We start from the raw sequence: 25,609 nt of genomic DNA, 5'->3' as shown, positions 1-25,609 counted from the left end.
GAGAAGAGAGAGGAAAAGATGGATCTTGAAGGATAGGTGAGACTGAAATAGGCAGAGATGTTGAAGGGATATATGCTAGACATCGATGGAAAATGAATTACAGAAAATCTGCATAGTCCCGAGTAGGATGAAAGATAGAATGCATGTGGAACATCATATGAGAAAAGGCTGGAGAAGTTTATCTGGTAGATAAGCGATGAGAAGCTATTGAAGGTTTATAAGCAAGGGACTAAAGTGGTCAGAGATCCACCACATAAAGAATAACCTGACAGGGGTGTGAAGCATAGATTGGCAAGAGTAGAGGGACAATCACCAGGAGAAACACTTTGGGGAATATACCCATGATCCAGGAAAAAGCTAATGAGAGCCTGCAATAATAGTGCAGTATCAGACAGTGGGAATGGAAAAGGAAGGGAAGAGAAAATCCTTATGGAGGGGCGCTCAATGGAAATATTACAATAAAACTCAGCATCAAGTCCGCTAGGCTTAGAAAGGAGTCTGGGTAGAAGAAAGATAAAGGAGAAGGAAGAGTCAAAGATGACTGCCTGAGATTTTGAACGTGAATAATTGGGAAACAATGAAGTTCTACTAACAGGAAAAAGGAACTCAAGATGGAGAGCAGGTTTGAGGCAGTTTGCATTCAAAATGCCACCAGGATAATAAGTTACCCACTCGGTTGACATTCAATCATAGCTTAAGGGGAAGCCTGACTCAGTGGTTAGGCATCCAGCCTTGGAAGACCTGTGTTCCAGTCTTACCTCTGAAACATCAGCTGGCTGTGTGATCATCAGCAGGTCACAACCTCTGAGTTCCCCAGGCAACTTTCTAAAACTTTAAATTGTGAAACAGAGGCTGACCTATATTAATAGAGTTATCTTACCTGGGAATTCCCTAAAACAGTGAAATCACAGCTCTAGTACCTATCCCTTAAGTTTATGTAATCCTTTATAGTTAATAAAATACTTTTCTCATAATAGCCCTGTAAAGTTGGTTGTGCAAATACTACTGTGCCCATTTTATGGGCATAGAAACTTCAGCTCAGGTGAAGCATGTGACTTGCTCAAAACCATGTAAATAACAGAATCAGGACCCAAAAGACAGGTATTCTGACTATGAGTCAGGTGTTCTATCCTCTCCACCTACTCTGTATCTAAAATTGCAGGGCCTGGAGTCCAGGAGAAAGGCTGGAACTTGAATTATAGATGTCATAGGCACCCACATAGAAGTGAGAGTTGTAGTCATCCATAGACAAGAGCATTAAAGGAGAGATGAAAGAGAGGGAGAATGAAAAGGAGAGAGGGAGGGGGGAGAGAGGGAGAGAGAGGGAGAGAGGGAGAGAGGGAGAGAGAGAGAGAGAGAGAGAGAGAGAGAGAGAGAGAGAGAGAGAGAGAGAGAGAGAGAGAGAGAGAGAGAGAGAGAGAGAGAGAGAGAGAGAGAGAGAGAGAGAGAGAGAGAGAGAGAGAGAGAGAGAGGAGCTCTCTATCTTGAAGAATGCCAAGAATGCCTCTGTTGAAGAAACAGGAAGAGAAAGAGGATCCAGTTAAACGCAGAGAGGCCAGGAGAATAGGTGGTCACAGAAGTAAAGGAGGAAAAATAATGAAGGAGGTGGTCTGTAAAGTCAAATACTGAAGCGGAGGAGGATAAGAATTGGGAAATCCCATTGGTTTCCCTTCCTGAACACAAGCACCAGAGATGGAGAGTGCACAATAGAAGTACACAGACACTTTAGTGTATTACCAGGAAAATCTACAAGAGGATGGTCATTTGCGGTATTACTCTGCTCCTGTGAAGGTGGCCCAGAATTCTTCTTCCCTGGAAGCCTGTCACCCAGGTTCTTAGGCATGATTTTAAAGAAATGGATAGACTGTTTACTAGACAGCTAGAAGTGGATACCTCTGTGAGACAAGCATGGAGATAAGCAAGCTGTTCCAACTTCATATTTCAAAAAGAAATTTTCAGTTCTCAAATACACTATGTCCCAAAAGTCTTAGGACAGTCCTAACCTTCAATAACTTCAGAATTAAAAATTCTGCAAACATTAAAAAATTTGAAAAGACATGTAATAGTTTTAATTGTTATCTTCTTATTAATATTCACCAATACCTTGTTCCTCTAGTCAATTTTTGACCTTTCTAAAACTCATCAATTGCTATTCAGTGACTGAAAGAATTATATTTGTAACCCTAGCCTTAAGATACTCCAAAGAAGGAAGCTTTGATGCATACAGGACAGTCTTAGCATAACTGCACAAGAAAAAGACTTCTAGCAATAGATCAGGTGACTGAGGTGTCCAAGTACGAGGATCTCCCCTGCCGATCCACCAGTTTGAGAAAGTGGTATCCAGAAACTGTCACACACACACACAAAATGCATAATGACAGGATGTCCTGCCTTGTCAACTTTAAAATTAAAAACATTATACAAAAATCACACAATTAAATAAGTATAAAAGAAATGTAGATACATTTTCAGAGATATATTTGTAAGGCTGTAGCATTTCTACTTCTGAAGTTGTTAAATCTTAATTGCACTAAGACTTTTGGGACACCCTGCGTAGTCACATCCATTTGTATGAATTGTAATTTGGACAATTTTCACTTTATTTGGTTTATTCATCACAGAACTTACAAGGCTTATATGATGCTATGTTCTTTACTACTTATATAACTGCAGCCCCTCGAGTTACAAAGGATTGTAGGTTTTCAGGAGAGCACATGGTACACTGGAAAAAGTGATGGATTTGGTGCCTGAGGACCTGGCTATGAATCATGACTCTGAGGCACATTCAGCATGACTTTGGCTGTTATTTAGCCTCTCTGGTCTTCAGTGTCCTCATCTATAAAATGAAGAGTTCGACTCGATCATCTCTAAGGCCCCATCCAGCTCCAAATCTAGGTTTCTATGACACGCACTAAGAGTAGATAGATCACTCTTTCTGGAATCAGAAAGCTCTCCCTGTTCAAATCATACCTCTGATGCTTATTAGCTATGTGATCTTGGACCAGGCCCTTATCCTCTCTAGGACTCAAGCTGCTCTTCTGTAAAAATTACAAGATTGGACAAGAGGATGTCCAAGGTTTCTTCCATCCCTAGCTGTACGATGCTTTCATCTTACTGCTTTATTTTCCACGTAGAATGTAGCTCACTAAGGGACAGATTAGCACACATTGAAAACCCACCTAAAATTTGTTCATCTTTGCAGGTCCACATAAAACATTAAGCACCACCTCTAAGAACACACAGACACTCCCTCACTCTAATTCCTTACACATCTCCCTAATGTTCTCCCAATATTAGAGACCATCTTCTCATCTTACAGTCGTGTCATTAACAATAACTTATTATCACAGTAATAGCCCTTTTTTTTAGAGAGAGACTTTAATCTCATGTCCCTCTTAACTTCCATATATTGTTACCAAGTTCTCCAGTACAAAGAACAGTTATCAATTAGTTATAATACCACTATAAGTCTGCTAACTGACTCTATAGTGAAGAAAAAGTTACAGGAGAGTTGGTAGAGCAATAGTCATAAGCTAGTATGAGATAGGCCATACCACTGTGATCATACGGACCTAGATTTAGATCTGGGAGAGAACTTGGACATCACCTTGTTCAACCTCTTCATTTTACGGTTGAGGAAATTGAGGACAAGAGGGGTTAAGTGACTTTCCCAAAGTCGCTTCTCATTTCTCTAGTAGCTGGTCTTCCTGCAACTTTATAGCTGAACATACTCTGCTGACAAAATTTCAACATATTCAATTTGTAAAATGGCATCTAATCGTCCCACAAAGAGATGGCCACCAAAATTTAAAGTTGGATAGTAACACAGAACTGGAAAAAGAAAGATTGCCAGGAATAGAACTCTTTTCTAAAGGCACAGAGGGGATCCATTTCAGGTGCTCTGGGTTTTCACATCCTTTTCCATTGTTTCCTTCATCCTTAAGCATCTATCCCTTTATTTTTGCAGCTTTGTTCTTTTCTAGATCCCCTGTTAATAACCCCGCAGGAAGCCAGTTCAGAGTCAATGAAAGCTGCCAGTCTCAAACTTGTTCCCTTTTCTTAATGTTTCAGCTCAAGAGATAATATTAATTCCCTTCAAAATATTACTTTAAGATTCACAGAGTGCCTTCCTCCTTCCAATCCTGAGAGGTACATAGAACAACTAGCGTTATCACCATGAAATACCCCACGATGGAAATGAAACTTGGGGATCATAAGTGATTCATCCAGGGCTAATAATACAAAGTCAAAGTCAAATATGAAACCAGATCCCTCCCGGTTCAAGGCCCTTGGCTAGCACTTCATCTTATATGAGAGTTTTTCTCTCGGTTTTCACATTAGCTGTTTCTTTGACACTAAATGAACGCATGCCCTAGCCCTTTTGTACTCACTTAGCTTTACATGTTTTACTGCCAGTTTCAACCTTCATATTCGTGAACAGCCCAGAATCAAAATGGTTGTACCTTAATTAAAATATTGTGGACAGATTTAATTAGTATTCCCCAAGGACAATTAAATTCTAGCTTCCTACTGTAAATTACAACGTGTCCCGAGCTCGTTCATATGCAATAGCGAACATTATAAAATGAGTCATACAGGAGAAGTGCAAGCCCCACCTGGATTCCAAACTGTCAAACGGTCATTCACTACACAGCCGTACTTTAATCATGTGTTAGGAACAAGTACTAATGGGATCCAGCCTGAATTGGGAAGGATTTTCGAATTTTTATTTAATTTGTCATTTTCACTGTATTTGCATAAAAATATGAAAGGAATTACTTTTTTCTTATTGTAGGGTTCATAAAATTCTCATATTTCATGAAAAACATATCTTTTAGATTAAAAAAAACAGGTAGTACAAGCTTGTTTGTACTACTGTCACACATATGTGCCACTTTACATACGATGGTCTATTTTAAATATGAAAAGTTATATACAGTTATATATACTACTAAACTGCAAATTGCTTTTAGGCAGGCACTATCCGCCTCTTAATATCTGTGTGACTTTGGGAAAGTTAATTAACTTCTGTGGACCTCATTTTCTTCAAATATAAAATAAAAGAAAAGCATTAGATGATTTTGAAGGTCCTTTCCAAATCTAAATCTATGAAATTTTGATCCTGTGTCTTGGTCACTTCAATATTCCCATGGCACTTTACCTAGTAAATATTCACAAATACAAATTTAATGACTAAGTGAATGAATGTAGAAATCTGAGCCCAAGTGGAATGGAGTATGAAACCAATTGAACTATAGTCTCCCCAGCTACCAGTAGTCCTAGCCCCTTAAAATTTATTCCAAACAAAGTTTCCTGGGTAACTTTCCTAATTACTATATTGTAAATTTCCCCAAATTTATTTAGCTAAAATATACTAGGAACTAAGGGTTCAAAGTACATCAGTATTCTTTTACTTCAAAAATGTCCACTCCAACCATTTTCTTCCCCACGCTTTCTGCTCTAGTCAGATTAAAAACACATTCTAGAAAGGTGTTACCAACTGCATAGGTCATGATGTTCTACCCTTTAGGAAGCCTCCCTTCACCCTCTTGTCATGCCACTTTTGTGCCACAGTACAAAACCTATTCAAGTGATACTGTTTCAATAAAGTATATTATCTAAATAATATTAAGATGGGGGCAGTTAGGTGGCACAGTGCATAGAGCACTGGCCCTGGAGTCAGGAGGACCTACATTCAAATCTGGCCTCAGACACAATACTTCCTAGCTGGGTGACTCGGCAAGTCACTTAGGCCCAACTGCCTCACTAAAAAAAAAATATATTAATATAAAGACGGTAGAACCATAACACCTCTACCTTGTACCTTTATCCTCTCCTCTCCCCCTTTGCCCTTTGTGTACTTTCTATGAGTATCCAGTCTAAATGAATGCAACAAAGATTTATTTATTCAGCACCTACTCTATACCATTCATTTCAACATTAATCATCCTTTATATATAAGATACCATGCTAGGCGCTGGGCAGCTACATGGTGCAATAGAGTGCCAGGCCTGGAGTCAGGAACATTCATCTTCCTTAGTTCAAATCTGGCCTCAGGCACTTCCTGGCTGTGTGACCCTGGGCAAGTCATTTAAGCCTGTTTGCCTCAGTTCTTCATCTGTAAAATGAGCCAGTGAAGGAAATAACAAACTACTCCAATATATTTGTGAAGAAAATCCCCAAAAGGGTCACAAAGAGTCATGCACAACTGAAAAATGACTGAACACATATGCTAGGTGATAATGTATGTATATGGTAATTATATCTATAGATCATCTCTACCCAAATGCTAATTAATGTTTTTATATTTCCTTCCTTGATGATGGCAATTTCATTGAAGGAAAGATTATTCTTATCCATACTTTAAATCTTCAGCCTCCTGGGGTCCCAGGGTTTAGATCTCCCCATAATAGGGGTGTTGTAGGATCTCTCCCTAATGAGGTCTTATGTTCTAAGGTGTCAGGGCTCTTCTCTGCCTCTTTCAACTGAATTTTTCTTACTTCTTAACCCAGACGTGCTCTTGTGGTGCTTATCCTGGATGTAAGAACTGTTAGTTTAAGGTTTTCATGATGGGTAGGGGTGGAAATAAACATTTATATAACTCCTACTATGTATCAGGCACTATGCTAATAGCTTGTTGTATCTGTGAGGTCATCAAGGGGAATATTTCTTCCATCTGTACAAATTGTGAACCCTCTGTGTCTCCTTATTCTGTTGATCCTTTTCCCACAATTTTCCCCATAGTTCCTCTATAGAAGTTCCACTAACATGCTAACAGTCCTTCTCTTAGATCATACTCTGTGGGGTATTACTGGAGTACTTGGACTTTTTTGTTATCTTTCACACTGCCCACCTAACCTGTCCATTTTCTCTTCTGATCATACATTTCTCATTGATGGCCTTTAAATCATGCCTTAAATATATGCTTCAGAAGAAAGAATATTGGATCTGCAGTCAGAGAAACTGAGTTCAAATCTCAGGATCTGTCACATATTACCTGTGTAACCTTGGGCAAATTGCTTAGCATCTCTGGGCCTTTACCTCCTCAATTGTAAAGTGAAAGAATTAGACTAGATGTCCTCATGTCCCCTTACACCTCTAACTCTATGATCCTACAAGTGTGTAACCATAAATCACGACCTGTTTGTGCCTGTCATGGAAGAGCTAATGCCCTTTGGGTCCTCCACAAGTTTTGCTCCTCCGAGCTCATCATGTTCCAAGATTTGCAACCATACAATGGGGCCAGAAGAATTTCTGTATTGAAAGTAAATAACTACTGACTCATGTGCTTACTTATTCATCGCTACAAAATCTTTATAAGAATGAAATATACAAAGAGAAGAGAGGTCTGCAGAGAAAACCATAGCTTTACCATCACACAATTGGCTGAAAGATGAAGAAAATGAATACAAGATGTTTTCGTGTTTATTTTTTGTGAATCACCAAAAAAGAATTTGATTTAGTAGGGGAAAATGCAGCCTTAATAGCTTTCCCCCAATGAGAAGCATATCACGCGTATGGTAAGATTAGACACGATTCCTTGTCAAATGAAGCCTTGGAAACAATTCTATCCAATGGCTCTCTGATTATTAATAGAGAAAAAGGCATAAGCCAAGAAGGTCTGTACTCAAGAAAGATAAAGTCACGGAAGATTTCTTGCAAAAATTCCAAGTGGAAGAGAAATTCCCTATAAATGGTGAAGTATTCCAGATGTTCTTGTTTGGGGACGATGTAGTGATTGGATCAAGCTCCAAAACGTTAGAGAGCCTGGTCAATGAGATATATGATAGTTCATAACAAACTGCCTAATAATTCATACAAGGAAAAGTAAATGGATAAAAATCACATAAAATCAGTTTGGGAAGAGTCACTGCAGAATGACAAGTTGGACCCAGGATTAAACAGAAGGAAAAGAATAGGTTAGATTCCATTTGGGATATGGCACAGCTTTGAATGATCCCATGCTGCTCCTCAATGCAATGGATTGTCTTTTCAATACCAATACTGCATATATTAATATATGTGTGTAAATATATACATATATACACACATATATGCATGTATTTACACATATATACATATATGTATTAATATACATATGAGTGTATCTATTTCTAATGATCCGTCTATCTAAAACTCTCTAAAATTTGCAAAAACAATCATGTAATCTGTATTTTATTAAGTGATTGCTATGTACCCAGTACTTTACATACATTGTCTTTTTAGCAACTCATAACAATCCTGTTGGTGCTTAATATATGTGTGTTGAATTGAATGGAAACGTTTCTGGCTACCCTAGAAGAAATGTGCCTCATACCCTAGGACAACCTGTGAAAGCCAAATTTTTATTGATGACAAATATAAAATAATTCCTAAATTGACTGGATAAGTAGCAATATCAATGTATAGAATTAAAGGTTTAAAGTCAGATCTGACTGATGTGAGAAGTGGTAGTAGTAGCAGTAGTAGTCGTAGTCGTAGTACTAGTACTAATACTAGTAACAGTAGGTAGTAGTAGCACTAATAATAACTCATATTTATATGGTGCTTATTGTATGCCAGGCACTGTGCTAAACATTTTTCAATTACTATCTCATTTAATCCTCACTCCTTACAACAGCTCTGGGAGGTAGATGCCATTATCACCCATATTTTATAAATGAAGAAATAGAGGTTAGGTGGCTTGCCCAGGATCACACAACTAGGAAAGTGTCTAAGGTTAGATTTGAACTCAGATTTTCCTGACACTCCAGGCCTGGCACTCTATTCTCTGTACCACCCAGCTGCCCCAGTGGAGACTATGGTCTGAATGATGCAGTAATGTTTCTAGTGAAGCAATATGCATGCTTAATTAATGACTTGTTAACATTCTAACTGGTAGGGTAAGGCTTTTAGTTCTATTAAACAGGAATCATTTGAATGTGTTCGTTCTTTTATATGGAAGACACAAATAGACTGTGGGCTGACAACTCCATCAAAAGCCTGCAGAATACTCCCTTTCTCTCACCCAGGACTATCTCAACTGAGCACTCTACCTAAAAAGTTAGCAGATCATAAGCAAGACTCCCCTAACTTAGGAACAGCTGAAGATAAAGGAGGATTGATTACTGCCCTTGCCCAGACTGCCCCATTTGAAGTTGTTTCCATACAGGACAAAGAAGTGTTGATTGTCCTGCAATCGATGAGACTAGGTGTTACCAAGATACAAGGGACTTTTTTTTCACTTAAGTAACATTCATCAAAACTTTGTAGAATTAAATGAAGCCGCTGAAATGAGGCTATTTTCAAGATTTCACAGTACATACACATGCCAGAGTGCTCCACCTGGCCCTCTGATGTCACCACCATTGGACCTGCTCTCCATGAGTTTGGCAACTAATGCACAGTTTGCATTTATAAATTCATAAGTGTGCATGCCAATGGGCATATCAGTTTCTGGGAGTCTCTCCATTTACATATTGGAATCAATGAAGCCTTTTACTTAAAAGACTTTTGTGGACTAATAACTTCAATCTACTTCCTCCCCAGACCTCATCTACAAAGTGGCATGGTGAGATAAAAACCCAGTAGAGAAATACAGAGGCTGAGATTGTAGCTATAAAACCACAATCCAATCAGAAGAGACCCCAGTTCTCTGAATGTTTCATCCATCCATTTCTGATAAAAGATAAAGCAATCTTGGCAGCAGAAGAAAACATAGACTGATTCTACAGGGGCTTAGTCAACTGCCATACTGCGTCCATTGGCTCCAACCTCTAGGGGCAGATGTACTGGCATGAAACCTCTATTGATGGAGTTAATTAATACACAGGAGAATTTGCTTGGCCCCTCTCAGATTGTTTCTATTGAAAACACAGTGTATCCCTCCAACTCAAACCATTGTTTGAATTCAATTTACCCTTACACAACCACATAGCCTTCAATTAACCAAAATAAAAAACAGCAAACTCATGTTGTTTTAAATGAGAAGGCAAAGCCTGCAGCAAGCCTTCCTTTTACTAACTGATTAAATAGGGTATGATGAAAAAAGTGACATTTGAAAAGTGCTTCTAATTATTTTCATGCTTCATCAGAAGTATATAATATTTCAGGCTGACCATTTAGAACATCTTTCTTTACTTATCAGTTTTAAAGAATGTTTTCCCCATTATCTTTCAGATCAAATGAGCTGAGTTCTATGACCAACTTACTAAAAAGAAATTAATCAAAATGCTACTAAGAAAGGCAGCGTGCTCCCATTTCCCCAGAGTTTTAAATACATTCTATTGCTGTCACAGACCCTTGACTTTTGGTGTGTAGCCAAGAACTTCAAGTGGTTTGATGATTTCTAAAAATGTGGACCTATTATCATATTTTAGAGGGAAAAATCCGAAGCTTAAAATGTTTTAAACCTTTAAATTGTCTCTGCTTATTCCAGAATCTCTCTGTTTTCAAAAGGAATATCTCCTTTTACTCTTAAAGCAAAAATAGCCAATTAAGTTGGTGAGTACAAGTCAGAAAACGGAGGAGACTTCATGTTATTAAAGACCACACATTTTAGTTTGTGGATGAAGCAAGGAGTCCCTAAGATCAGAAAATCTTAGATGTTGTATTCTCTTTCTGCTTTCAAAGAATAAGCTTTGTTAGCCCCAAGGCCACAAAACAACAACAACAAAAAAACAGAGGAATTAAGCATTCATTGGGGAAACCAGTCATGTTTGAGATGCCAGCACTTTGCAAGTAGTTATTTGGAAGTTTGGACAGTTAGGTGGTCTAGAGGATAGACCACTTAGCCTGGAATCCAGAAGATCTGAGTTCAAATTTGACCTCAGACACTTATTAGCTGTGTGACCTTGGGTAAGCCACTTAACCCTGTTTGCCTCAGTTTCCTCATCTGTAAAATTGGCTGGAGAAGGAAATAACAAAACACTCCAGTATCTTTGCCAAGAAAACCCCTAATGAGATCATGAAGAATCAGACCTGACTGAAATGACTGAATGACAAAATCTGGAAGTCTAAAGTCTCCATTCCATCTTTTTCTCCCAAATTATTATTTTGCTTTCTTTTATAAAAATCTCTACCTTCCTTAATTGTGCTTCAGCGATATTAGCTTCCACTTCTTCCCCTCCATCCATATTTCTTCTTATCCCCACTCTGCTTCTTTCTCATCCTGCAGCACCCAGCAGTACTACCTTCTTCGCCATTTTAGGTATAACTCCCTGTATTGCTATCAGTCAGGTATCCTCCAACCCATTTCTTTCTCTAAAAAAAGAATGGATTTGTAAAGTAGTATAGCTGTGTACCTTACAGGATACAAATCCAAGGAAAAAACATTGGTCATTAAAATTTACCAAAATCAGTAAACTGCTGATTTTGAAAAAAAAATTAGTTTGTCATTCCTATGATGTTATCACATTCTCCTGTAAATAGCATCCATAACTATACAATTCTAATTCTAATTATTATGATCCATTTAAATATAGCAAGCAGAATATTAAAATCTCCTCTAAAAACATAGCCTGATTTTTGTTTTAATTCTAAGAATAACTTGCACTTTTTGTCAATAATTCATGATCTTAAAAGGCCTATGACCAGGCTTTCTAATATTCCCCATATTCCATGGGTGAGAGTTCTGTTTTCCTGGATATTACACTGATCAAACAGAAACGGGATTGGCTCAAAGTTATAGTGCCAGATGAAAAGTAAACCAAGTTTTTATGGGGACAGTTTTCATCAGTGGCTACTCCTTCTAAATGAATGAATCCAGCTTCCCTTTCTTTCTAACCACCCAGAAAACCCAGGTTAATTCCTCTATATGAACCTTCTCCAAGACCTTGTCCAGCTAGTAAATCACTCTCAAGATATTGGTATATTTGGGAGGTGGAGAGGTGCCAATTACAGCTTCGAATTGTCACCATTGCTAGGGCAGCTGACAAGGGGAGTGACCGATCAAATCAGCGTTTCCACAAAGTGTAGAAAGAGGTTGGTGTGTGGTGGTGGTGGAGTCAGATTATTCCAATATGTACCAGCCAAAAATGCTTGACACAATGATAAGGCATTTGGTGAGAGGCGGTACAAGGCAGTCTTTTCATGCGATGTAATGCAGTCTAGCTGCCTAAAAACATGCTCAGGTTTCCACAATCATAGAAAAACCTTTCCCTTGACTCTCTTACTCCAACTAGCTATTCTCCTATTCCTTTCAAATTTTTGTAAAAGTGGTCCACATCTTACTCTTTCCTCCCAAGGAAGACTGCAATCACCACTGTTGCACTGAAACTGCTCTCTCAAAAGCTGCCAATGATCTAGTCAGAAAATGCAAAAAGTTTCTTTACATCCTCCTACTCCTTCTTGATCTCTGTGTAGTATCTGACATTGTATTGACATTCTGGACACACTGTCCCTTTGACTCTGAAGACACTCCAATCTCCTACTTTTCCTGCTACCTCTGTAATGGTCCTTTTTAAAATTACCATCATTGGATGCTTTTCTTTTCCCACTCCCTCATGATGAAAGTTTATCAGTGAGAAATTCTACACTTTGCTCTCATCTCTTTGTGATCCTAGGCTGGTCACTTGAGTTGTCTGCCTTAGTTTCCTCATTTGTGAGATAGGAAAATAATAGCGCCTACCTCCCATAGTCTTGAGAGTAAGATATCTGTAAAGTGCTTTGCAAACCTTAAAGCACTATATAAAAGCAGGCCATTATTGTCATTCCCCTCTCCTTTGGCAGTCTCATGCATTCTATGTCCATGGCTTCTATATCTATGCATCACATGGCAGTCAGAAGAAGCTATACAAGGACACATTCAAGGTGTCACTGAAGAACTTTGGAACTTCGGAAGACACTGACAAAGAACTGTCCAGCATGGCATGCCTGCATCAAAGAAGGTGCTGTGCTCCATGAGTGAAGCAGAATTGCAGCGGCTCAAAAGAAACATGAGATGTGCAAATTTAGAGCTATCTCCACTCCAAATGTTCAGATGGACGATTTGTATCTGACCTGTGGTAGAGCCTATATCGATCTGATCAGCCACAGTCAGACACACTGTACCTCGACTCCAACATAGTGATGTCATTTTAGTCCCCTTTGAGAATGAAGAACAACAACCAAAGCTGTCCTTCTGTTGTTTTTGGTACATAACGATGTATTGGCAAAGGAAGGCTGAGAGAAAATATGCATAAGCAGATTAAGGAATTTTATGCGGTCCTATCTTGTTTAATAGGGTTTGGAACCACAGAACTTGAGGATGCTAAGCACTGGAGAGATAAAGGAATTTGCCCAAGGTCCCATAGCTAGGTAGGTCAAGAACTGGGAGAAGAACATAATTATCTGTAGTGGTCTTATCACTACACTATTCCAGGTCTTAATGATGTTGGTAAGAAAGAATGTAGGTATGAGAATATGTTGATATGTGCTGAAGGAGCAGGGCCAGCATTGCAACAGACAAATATGCTCAGCCCCTAGGCGTGTTCATTTTTTACTGGAATTTTTATACCAAAACATCATATATCACCATAGGTTAATATAGGGCATGTATTAATCTATGGTGAGATGTGTATATATATATATATATATGTGTGTGTGTGTGTGTGTGTGTGTGTGTGTGTATGCACACACATATATAAATATGTATATATACATACATATATATGTATATGTGTGTGTTTGTGTGTGATATATTAACATATGGTGATGTGTGATGTATAAACCAATATCTATGTATCTATGCAGATGACTACCCATTCTGAATCTCTAGCCCTGTTTTTTTTTTCTAAATTCCTTAAGAAAAACTCTAGGCACTTAAAGGACACAGTCATTATTAATCCTTATTTCCTGATAACACCTTAAACTCAACACGACAAAAACTGAGCTTATCTTTTTCCTTAAACCTGTTCTTCCTTTTAACTTTATTTTTATTAATGGTATTCTTTTTTACTCACTCTCTCACTTTCATTACATGGCTTTTCTTTCTCTCAGTTCCCAATACCTCTGGCATCTGTTTCCTCTTTAAAACATTATTATTGCCCCAATACAAGCAGAGTCCATCATTCTACCCTACCTGGACGAATGTATTTGCCTTCTTATAGATTTTCTCAAGCTCCACGTCCCCTTCTTCCACCTCCAATCCATGTTTCACAAAGCCAACAAATCAATCCTCCTTTAAGAACTATCCTTTGCCATCTCTCTACGCAAAGCATTGCAGCATTCTTTATTGAGTCTTGAGAAAAATTTGAATTCCAGTGCTTGATATTCAAGGCCCTCTGTAATCTGGTCTCACTTTTCCAGCTCATTCATCTTGTTACATATTCCTCACTCCAGAACAACTGGAATCTTTCTACACCCTCACCTACTTACACTTGCTAAAATTTCCTACTTCTGTGTCTGGCTCATTCTGTCTGCTGTTCTTGGAAAGCCTTCTTCCAACTTCATGCTTGTTGAATTTCTTACCCATTCTTTTGTTTTGCTTTATTTTGCTTTAATGTTACTTTTTTCTACACCTCAGTCATTTTTCCATGTCAGATATGCGCTACAAGCAGTCTCCAGCACCCACCATTTCACTGAAATAGCTCTCTCTCTCTCTCAAAAATCAGATTCCTGCTCTATTGAGAAACACTATTTCCTGTTTCCAGACCTACACAGAAAGTTTCCTCAGAACAAGGTGAAGAGAATACCCAATAATCCTTGAGCCACAAGGCCCTATGGTCTTTCCCTTTAAGGAGCCTAAGGATCTCTTGATTTTAAAAAAAAAAAAAACTTGACCAAAGAACACAGAAAAGAATGGAGCCATAAGAATATTGGCCTAAGCCATAGACATCATTGCTCTTTGGGGATGACTGGCTAAAGACAGTAGAAGGGGTCCCAAAACTCAGCTTGTGTTTTTGAGCCTCCTGATTTCAGCTACTTTTGTACTATCACTGTATATCGTTCTCCCTCTCATTTGCTTTTGCCTCCATTTTTACTTCCTTATTGACTCAATATTTGACATTACTGGGCATCACTGTATGAAGGACATGGTTTCTCAAAGAGGCAATGGTCTTAATTAATCTAATCTTATACCATCAAGGCTGCATCAAAGACTGTTATCAGCTGTACATAGCTGTACTCTGGTAAACCTTACAAAAACAATATTATTATTACTATTAATAATCATAGTAAATATTTATATAACATTTTATATTTGCAAAATGCCTTACATTTATTAATTCAGCATTCAAGGTATATAATCCTTTTAACAAGAATGAATAATATAACATTCATTTAACTTACAGCTAGGTAGTGCAGTAGATAGAGTGCTGTACTTGTTCAGGTATGCAAGAATTGAGTTCAAATCCAGCCTCAGACACTGACTAGCTGCTAGCTGTATGACCCTGGGCAAGTTATTTAACCTTGGTCTGCCTCAGTTTCTTTATCTATAAAATGGGAATAATAACAGCACCTGTGTCAAAAGGTTATTGTGAAGATAAAAAGTGATAATAGGTTTAAAGTGCTTAGCATAATGCCTGGCATATAGTGGGTGCTTAATAAATACTTAATAAATATGTCTACTCTGTCTCCTTCAATTTAGTCAATTTTTTCCATTGCAATCCTGGCCCTGCTCCTTCAGCACATATCAACATATCCTCATACCTACATTCTTTCTTACCAACATCATTAAGACGTGGAATAGTATAGTGATAAGACCACAACAGATAATATGTTCTTTCCCAATTCTTGCCCTACCTAGCTATGGGACCTTGGGCAAATTTCTTTATCTCTCCAATGCTTAGCATCCTCAAGTTCTCTGGTTCCAAACCCTATTAAACAAGATAGGACAGTATAAAATGCCTTAGTCTGCTTATGCAGATTTTCTCTCAGCCTTCCTTTGCCAATTCATCGTTATGTACCAAAAACAATTACAAAGAGCCCATTGATTTTATTTTTAAGAAAAAAATTATTTCTCCTTCACTCACCATTTCAATCAAATTCCAATCATTGTTAGCTGTTCTCAATACACAGTAATACAAGAGCCCATTAATTTTATACCCTCAGCCTTGCTTTATTTAAGTTCCTATGGGTAAACCTTCTGCAGTTTGTACGGTATTCTAAATAGTCAAGCTCTACAAATGACAATACACTTATTAACCACCTCATTTCATATTTTCTAGTTCATTGACAACAATGAGCAAATGTGCATTAAGTCCCACCCAAAAATGATTAGCTCCAGGCTGCCAGAAGGCCTAATCCTCATGCCTCCTGGATATTCCAAGGAAAAATGCCAAGTCTCCACCAGACACCAAAGGTGGTAGCAGTGCTGTAGCTTTAAATGAAGTTTTACATCTTCAGTACTGATTATTTACAGAACAAGTGTGCATACTGATGGTCTGGGCTGTCCATACCTCAAGCTTGGGCAAGCCTTGCAAAATGATCTGAAACCATGCACTTGGAAAACTACCTTCAAAAAGATGTCCACGTACCTTCAAAATTCTTACAAAAAAGACTTAGCTCTATTGGCTTGTACATTGCTTGCTGTGGGAAAAATGATGTAATTACCTAATGAAGATTTTCTTTGGATCAAAGGATGTTATTTTGCTTATCATTCTGCCCCTTACAACTTTTTATAATGAGTTGTATCTATTGTTCAGGAAGGACAGCTATTAACAGCATGTTCTGATTAGGATGACTGACCAGGAAAGCTAATTACTAGAAACCCCTGGGTATGGTTCATTTCTTACTGGAACTTTTATTCCAAAACATCATATATCACCATATGTTAATATGGGACATGTATTAACATATGGTGATATATATATATATATATATATACATATATATATGATATATGACATATTAACATATGGTGATAGATGATATATAAGCATACAGTGATATGTGATATGTATAAGTGTGTGTGTATATATACAAACACGTATATGTTTAGACAATTTTAAATCAAGGAGCATTTATCAAATTAATTCCAGTCTTCAAATATTGTCCCAGACAGCCAATAAAACTTGCTGTTTTCCCTCTAGAGAGTAAACAGTGCAGCACAATCCAATTAACCCTATCCCAACTGTAAATACATGTAATCTTTCATCTTTCTAGTAGAAAGAAAAGGCAGCAGGCAGGTACCTTCACCAGAAGGATTCAGCAAAGTATAGAAAGATCATAGGAGCATGATTTCAGAGCTAGATCAAGAGGCTTAGGGACTTGACCATAAGTGAGTATCATAAGTGGTATTGGAAGCCAGGTTCTCTGACTCCAGGGGCAGCTGAGTGGTGCAGGGGATTGAGTTGCTAGGCCTGGAATCAAAAGACTCATCTTCCTGAGTTCAAATGTGGCCTCAGACACTTACCAGCTATATGACCCTGGGCAAGTCACTTAACCCTATTTGCCTCAATTTCCTCATCTGTAAAATGAGTTGGAGAATGAAATGGCAAATCACCCCAGTATCTTGGCCAAGAAAACCCCAAATGGGGTCATTAATAGTCGGACATGACTGAAACAGTTGTACAACAACAACAACCTCTTCTGACTCCAGAGCCAGCATATTTTTTGCAGCCTCCTTGGAAAGAAGACTGATTCTAGAGACAAAAGGTCTGGGTCTAAATCACACCTCTAGCACTTGCTCGCTCGTAGGACTTTAGGTGACATCCTCTCATCTTCCTAGCATCAGTCTTATCATCACTAAAACAAGGGCATTGGTTTACATGGCCTCTGCCCCCCTTCATGCTCTAAATGTAGGATTCCATGATTCCCCTCTTTCCGTCCAAGTCTTTCTTAGATCTGTCACCACCTTCCTGAGCTGGGGGTGAAGGGGAAGCAGAGGCATAGCTGAGGGGATCCCATGGATATAGCTGGCAGGTAGGAATGGATTTCTTCCTTATTGAGAGTCTTCAACCAAAGACGCCCACTTGTTAGGAGTGACGTAGAATAGATCCATCTCTAAGTAAAATTTAATCACCATGTAGACTTTCCTCCCTCTACCCCTCCTTTGTCTTATTCTTAGAAATTTTTGCTTATTCTTTGAAGTATCAGTTCCTATAGGAGATAAAGAAAGAAGTATTGTCCTATGATAGAGATTTTTCTGTGTCCCCTGATCACGTTATCCATTTCTAATCCCTATCCTCCCCAGGATCATTTTCTTCCCCATTTTCCATGAAATCTCTTCAGTAGATCGATGCTCTTCTGGATGTCAGTTGTCCTGAGAAATTCTGAGTCCTCTTTTCCTGAGGCAGGAAGCAGTCCATACAGGTTTAATATCCTTTCAGTAAACAGGCTCCCTGAGTCACAAATTCCTACAGATTTCACCTTTGTCTGGTTCTCATCTCCTCTTACAAAATGTACCTCTCCCTTTACGGGTGTGTTACTCAGTGAGACCCCCTCCCACCACTGAACTGAGCTTTACCCTTTCCTTTTCTGTTGTTCCAATTCCTTCCTATTTCCCATTTTCCGATAGTTCTTCCTGAGACACTCCAAGAGTTCTTTTTTCTTCATCGTGTACCATTGACTTCACCAGGTTATATTATACATCTACTTCTAGAAAAATACAGAATATTTCATTTATGTATAATTCTTGCTAGGGAGATATGCTCATTTTCTCTGTATCATTCCAGATTTAGTCCATGTGCTGCTAAAGCAAGCACTTAATAATTTTTTTTTTAATGCCAGTGGCTAAGCCCTGCATTTTGGTCCAACCTAGTGACAAATACATTAACCATGGTTAAGCATCAATTGAAATTTAGTGATTTGAGAGAGGCAGCCCCGGGGAATGGAAACAACACTACATTTGGAATGGGAGGTCAGAGGTCTGGATCACAGCTCTTCCACTTGTGACTTCTGCAACCACAGGCAACTCTTTTTCCTTCTTTGGGGCTGTTTCCTCATCTTTAAATTGAGATACTTGAACAAGATAAATTCCCAGATCTATTCTAGTTCTAAATCTCTGATCCTATGATCATAAATGAATTGCCACCAGAACACAGCAAGTGAAAGCTCTTTCAAAATTTGATTCTTATTGTTTCTCAGGGATCCTGTCTCAAAGAGGTCCCAGGCATTTCTACTGACCTCTTATGTTTGCTAACAAGTTTGAGAGGAAATAAGCCCATTTCAGTGGTACTCTGGATCACTGACATCTATGATGCCTCTTAAGATGTTTAGACTTCCAATGCGTATTTATGAAAGAAGGGAGGAAGGAAGGAAGGGAAGGAAGGAAAGAAAAAGGGAGATAGGGAGGAATGAGGGAAAGAAGGAAATCAGAGAGCGAGGGAGGAGAGGAGGAAAGAAGGAAGAAAGACAGGAAGGAAAGAAAGAGGGAGGGAAGAAAGAAGCATTTATTAAGTACCTACTATGAGCCAGGTGCTATACTAAGTACTTTACAATTACCTCATTTAATCCTCACAATGACTCTGGGAGGCAGGTGCTATTATTATCATCTCTATTTTATAGCTGGGGAAACTGAGGTAAACAAAAGTTAAGTGATGTTTCCAGGGTCCCACAGCTAGTAAACATCTGAGGCTAGATTTGAACTCAGGTCTTCCTGACTCCAGTCTCAGCACCCTACCTACTTTTCCACCTAGCTGTCTCTGCCTATTTACAATAAAATAATAATAATAATAATAATAATAATAATAATAATAATAATAATAATAGCACTAATAATAATAGCACTTATGTTCAGTTCATGAAGCACTTTAAACAATAAGTTAAGTGGTCCAGGGCTATTTAAAGGTAAATTTACCAATGACTAACACAGAAATGGTTAAATAGATTGAAGTAGAAAAGAAAGGAGGGTGAGGTATCATCTATCCTAAGCATGGCAATAAGAATAGAAAGGTCAAGAGGAAGGCATCCTGGGGAAATGGCATGGGGGAATGGAGGAAAATCCCATTTCAGTTTGTTCCACATTGGATCCAGAAAATAATCTGATTTGCAACCCCTCCTGATGCCCAATTGATCTCTAGTGGAGTCTGAATGAATCCTTTCAACCTCTGGAGTCTGGGCAATGAGGTGGAAAGTGACAACTATTGATCTCTTGATGGTTTTCTGATTTTTACCACCTTGTGCCAAGTTGAGTGATGACAAGGAGAAGGAGAGAAAGTTACTGACCAGTAAATTAAATGTCCCCAAAACACTGGGGGCTGGCCCTGTTCTAGAGAGCTCAGGAGTTTGTAGAACCTGGGAACTAGATGAGAAAGTGTGTCTGATTAGAGGTGATTATTAATTTGGCCACTTTGAATGAGTCTCTGTCTCCTGGAATCCCTGGTTTCTTTCAATATTCAATGCAACCTCTACCCTCCATATGAGACCTTTCTTGGTCTCCCCAGTTGCTAGTTCCTCCCTCTACCTGTGCCCCAGTATGGTTCTGTATCTGTTTTGCAAGTTTTCTTTGTATACCCAAATGAGGCTGCCTGTGCATAGAGCAATGACTCTGGAGTCAGGAAGACCTGAGTTCAAATCCTGCTTCAGACACTTACTAGCTCTGTGACAGTAGACAAGTCATTTAATTGCTTTCTACTTCAGTTTCCTCATAGGTAAAATGGGAAACCTACCTCTCAGGGTTGATGAGAATAAAATAATATATGTATAACATATTACAAACTTCTATTATATTGCTGTTATTACTATTATTATTATTACTATATGTATATATGTTGTTTCCCCTCATAGAATGTAATATTGAGGCCATGGATTTTCACTTTTATCTTTGTATCCAGGCACATAGCACCATATTAGGCATATAATAGAGCTTAATGAATGCTTGTTGATTGATGGAAAAGTTAAAAATTTAGGCAATTCACATTGGTCTATCAAGATTTTGTCTTAACAATTGTTTTGATCCCCCCCCCAACAAACACACTGAAATCACTGGTTGTTCAACTGAACTAACTGTACTATTTTATTGTTTTGGCATTATATACATATTTTAAATTATTGGGTGAACAGAAAAAGGGGAAATAATTAAAGGAAAAAGGCCAACACAATTAGTATTACCAGCACCAAATTTCTAGTGTCTAAAAAGAGGGTGCATATTTTTTGACAAATGGCAGGATGGCAGGATGGGTGGGGCATAAAAAAAATCATGCAATCCCTCACTGATGTGATAGAGAAACATTGTTCTGCTATTCACTGTCTGGGTCATTTTAGGATGAATTATAATCCCTCAGAGTCTCAGTCTCTCCATGTGTAAAATGGAATAATATTACACTTGCATTATCTAACTCACTGAATTATTATGAGGATCCAATGAAATGAAAAGATTTTGTAAAAGAACAAAGCACTATGTAAACATAAAGTAATGAGCTGAATGTGTCAGAGGCTTCAATTTAAAACTGGTGAATTGGTAGCAGTGATTGAGATGAGTTGGGTACCTGGCAGGTAGCAGAGGCAGGATGTAATCCAGTAAGGAAAGGACCACCAAGATGAGACACACCAGGGTGTAGGCCTGCGCCAAAATAAATGAATGATCCTAAAAATAGATAAAGAGGTATTAGATATACTTAAAACTACACCATTATCCACTTAGTATTAGGAAATCTTTCCTCTAACATTAAATCCTCCCAAATATCCAATTTATTTTATTATTTAGATATGACATAAATTACATTTCCACACATTCCCCAGTAAACCTTGCAAATAACCAAAAATTCTTTCTTTAAATTTTATTTTACGAATGAGTATTTTGATATGAATCAAGTCTAATTGGTTTTCTCTTAAAAAAGAGTTTTTATCGGAAAACCCTAAAGAATGCTTTCCACTGACAACTGGTGATGTAAATAGACTCTGAAATCAAAATTGAATTAAGTGTCTAAGCTCACTGCTATGTATTCAACTTGCCCTTATGAAATTCCCATGAGAGCTCTATTTTTTAAACATCTTCACAAAGTTCTGAATGGTACGAACCAATGAAATAAGCTCCCTTTCTCCTGGGGCCTGCCAGCTTGACATTGTTGTCTGTGCTAGTGGGATGAAAGCTTAATTAAAGATCTAATCTGAACTTTGGCAAAATAATTGCCTCGGGATTCTGACTATAGCAGATGCGCTGAAGGCAAAGGTAGAAGAGAATAACATCTTATATCATCTCCAACCTTAACATATTTCGGCTGCTGTCAGGGTTAGCATCACTGAATAGGGAAAACTTACAAGGAAGCTTCCCCTGCAAAACAACATCAAAGGCTTGAACCTGCCCTCTGATAAATGCACACTGATGTGCAGCTTGGCAATTTGACCATCGTGACTGAACAACAGCATGTTCTGAACGCCACTTTCATAGGTATGTGTCAATGCAATCACACAGAAGGAAAGGGAATTCAGAGCTGAATGTCAAGTTATATTTGATACGCAATGTCACAGACTGATTCAACCAGTAACACCCATTGCTATACTAGAGAATAAATAGATAAAAACTTAAAGTAGTTTTTTAAAATCTCAAAACCAAGAGGTTATTTAACTAGGGAACAAAGAAGAAAGTGAGGTGGGAGGAAGAGAAGAATTCCAAGGTCACTATCTAGAAATAATGGAGAATGAATTGAGACAAATCAATCTCATATTTTGAATCTAAATAGATAAAATGGCAATAATTAGTTGATAAGTACTTATTAAGTTCTGACTAGATGCCAACCAACTGTGCTAATTGTTGGTGATACAAAGAAAAAGCAAAAACTACCCCTGCCTTCGAGAAGCTTATATTCTAAAACATAGACTGCTAGGCAATCTTGGGGTAAACACACTAGGCTTGCAGTCAGAGAGAATTGAGTTCAGACACTACCTTAAACAATTGGAAAGATTTTGGACAAATCACTTAATCTCACTCTGCCTTAGTTTTACCATACACAAAATGAGAAGGTTTAGCCTGATGGTTCCTATGGTCCTATATACATGATAAAAACTGTGTAATATATGTAATTATGTATACTCCATGGGCGCATACCCAACTATTCTTAGTTATTCATTCTTTGGTTTTAAATCTAACACAGTTTTTTTTAATTTTATGTTTTTATAGTTATGTAATTATCTGAAGTTATGTACAGTATCCAGACTGGCCCTTTCTAACTCTAAGACTCCATGAAATGTTAAACTTGGACATCTAAAAATGGTAGGTTTGATGACATTTCCAAAGAATTCCCTACTTCAGCAATTTAAAACTACAGCAAAAATTGGACATTAAAACTTTATGAGAACCTGAATCAACAAAGAGGAATCCCCAAGGAAGGCAAAGCATATCCTTAGTACCTCTTCAAGTTGACATCTTAAAATTTCTACCTGTCATTCAAAGCAAAAGAGAGATGTCATCTCCTATCTATACTAGGTTTTTTATAATGTCCCTAATTGTTGGCACTACTTCTTGAAATTATTACCCTGCATTAATGTGACAGTTACTTATATGCATACATGCTACATCACTCAGTAGGATTCAGGTTCCTTGAGGACAAGGACTATTTTATTTTTATCCTTAAGTAGGGAATCATGGAAAGTCAAGGTAAAGAGTTTCCTAATCCAGAAGTTCCTTATACCAAGGAGATCATAGGTCCATTCTCTATTCTTTGTATATCCCTGGGCCACCTAGCACTGTTTCGTGTGTGTGTGTGTGTGTGTGTGTGTGTGTGTGTGTGTGTGTGTGTGAGAGAGAGAGAGAGAGAGAGAGAGAGAGAGAGAGAGAGAGAGAGAGAGAGAGAGATGGCCTTAGTAAACATTGAATTGAATTGAATTGCTGGTGGAACTCTACTATCACCACCCTTCCCCAAAGCTGTTGGTTAGTTTTTCCCCTTTCCTTCATTTTTCACCTCTTCTCTTTCTACTCTTTCCCTACTCCTTCATTCTCTCCATTTCTTTTTTTTACTCACTTATGCTGAGAAGTCTGCAAATGACAATACTTTTATTAAGTACTCGCTAAGGGCCAGACACTGTGCTAAATACTGGGGACGTAAAAATGAAGCAAAAACATGGACCCTGGCCTCAAGGAGATTCCATTCCAACAGGAGAAACAACACACAAACAACTATGCACATACAAGATAAATGGGAAGTAATCTGAAAGGGAAGGCAATGGAAGATAGATTATTCCTCAATTAACCCTGGGACCTAAGAGTTTGTAAGATCTCGTGCAGACATCTTCCTCTGCATCTTTAAAAAGTCAAACCTTGTCTTCTCCCTGATCTTCACAAGTTAGATCTGGACAATGGTCAAGAGAGGGAGAGAGAGGAGGAGGAAGAAGAAGAAGAAGAGGAGGAGGAGGAGGAAGAAGAAAAGGAAGAAGAGGAGGAGGAGGAGGAGGAAGAGGAAGAAGAAGAAAGAGGAGGAGGAAGAAGAGAGAGGAAGACGAGAGAAAGGAAGATGAGAGATGGAAGGAGAGAGAGAAATAGAGGAGAGAGAGAGAGAAAGAAAGAAAGAGAGAGAGCTTAGCTTCATTTTTATAAATTGTTTATAGTACACAACAAAAAGGAGGTCTGGTAATATAAAATCTATCATAAGTGACCTACTAGGATACTTTCAGAATAAATCCTACACAGGCTGCCATTATTAGGAGAGGCCTAAGTAACAATATATTCATCGTAACATTTAATCCACAATGCAGGGCCTCCAAATGACTATTATTTCAATTTGAATAGAATATTTGACTTGTCATTCCCTTACCCAAGTTTTCAGTGGCTCTATTTTGCTTACTGGATAAAATACAAAACCCTGCATCTTGGAATTTAAAGCCTTCCACAATATGGTTTCGGCCTACCTTTCCAGATTAACTTTATGTTACTCTCTTTCATATACTCTATTTTCCAGCCAGTTGGCTTTTCCTAGGTCCCCCAAGCGTTTGTGTTTGTTCCTTTCCATCTCATTTTATCTTCCATCTGCTCTCTCTATATATTATTACGTACCTAGTTATTTGCATCTCATCTCTCCCCATTGGAATGTAAGTTCCTGACAGGGCAAGAATTCTCTTTGCCTTTCTTCGTATCTGCAGGACTTAGCACAGGGCTGAGCACATAGCAAGTTTTTAATAAATGCTTCTTGATTAACTGGTTGGTTAAAATCCTGAATTTTGCAAGATCTCTAGTCTCCATGCTTTGTTCCACTCCTGGAATTCGGTACTTCCTCAACTCAACCTATAGAAATCTTCAAGGCTAAGGTGCCAGGTCCTATAGGAAGCCTTTCCTAACTTCCCTAGCTCTCAGTGCTCTCTCTTCTTCAATTATATTTTACTTGCTAAACTTGACAAATGTCATATTCCTCCATTTAAATGTAAGTTCCTTAAGAAAAAAAAAACTATTTTAATCATGATTTTTTGGTGTCCCTCACACCTAGCTCCCTGCCTACTGGTACTGAAATGAAAATTGAATGCTATTTTGTATATGTGGTTTTCTTTGCAGAGGACCCAGCATTACAGGGTTCATCACATCATAGCACCAGTTTTTAGTAGACAAAATGGTTCTTTCAAGTAGACAATATGTGGTTCTTGATAAAATGTTCTTCTGACATCTATATCTAACTATGAGTAGCCTGGACTCTGTCTCCATCTTTTTAACACCTCTATCATGAACACAAAATCTAAGTACCAAGAGGAAGCTTATTGGCATCAAAATAAAGACAAAGAACTTATTCTGTCATGACATAATTAACTGAGTTGAAGAGGTTAATCTAACACATTAAAGGTCAGACTT

The 25,609-nt window shown here is 38.2% G+C and overlaps 1 protein-coding gene and 1 non-coding gene across 2 annotated transcripts in view; both read right to left on the bottom strand.

Annotated features, from left to right (window-relative positions):
- The window catches only part of MALRD1 (MAM and LDL receptor class A domain containing 1), an 844,925-nt gene that overhangs the window by 689,145 nt on the left and 130,171 nt on the right, over positions 1 to 25,609 (bottom strand). Inside the window, 1 exon segment of the mRNA XM_020966909.2 lies at positions 21,327 to 21,424. Coding sequence (XP_020822568.2) covers positions 21,327 to 21,424 — 98 coding nt within the window.
- Positions 18,500 to 18,602, bottom strand: LOC144455175 (U6 spliceosomal RNA). The gene has a single exon (XR_013483881.1). It is a non-coding gene; the product is annotated as a U6 spliceosomal RNA (small nuclear RNA).

Source organism: Phascolarctos cinereus, unplaced genomic scaffold (assembly GCF_003287225.1).
Source record: "Phascolarctos cinereus isolate Bilbo 61053 unplaced genomic scaffold, phaCin_HiC Scaffold_1;HRSCAF=81, whole genome shotgun sequence".
NCBI classification, from domain to species: domain Eukaryota; kingdom Metazoa; phylum Chordata; class Mammalia; order Diprotodontia; family Phascolarctidae; genus Phascolarctos; species Phascolarctos cinereus.
The sequence above is the reverse complement of the archived record's forward strand: the minus strand, read 5'-3'. Positions and strand labels throughout refer to the sequence as shown.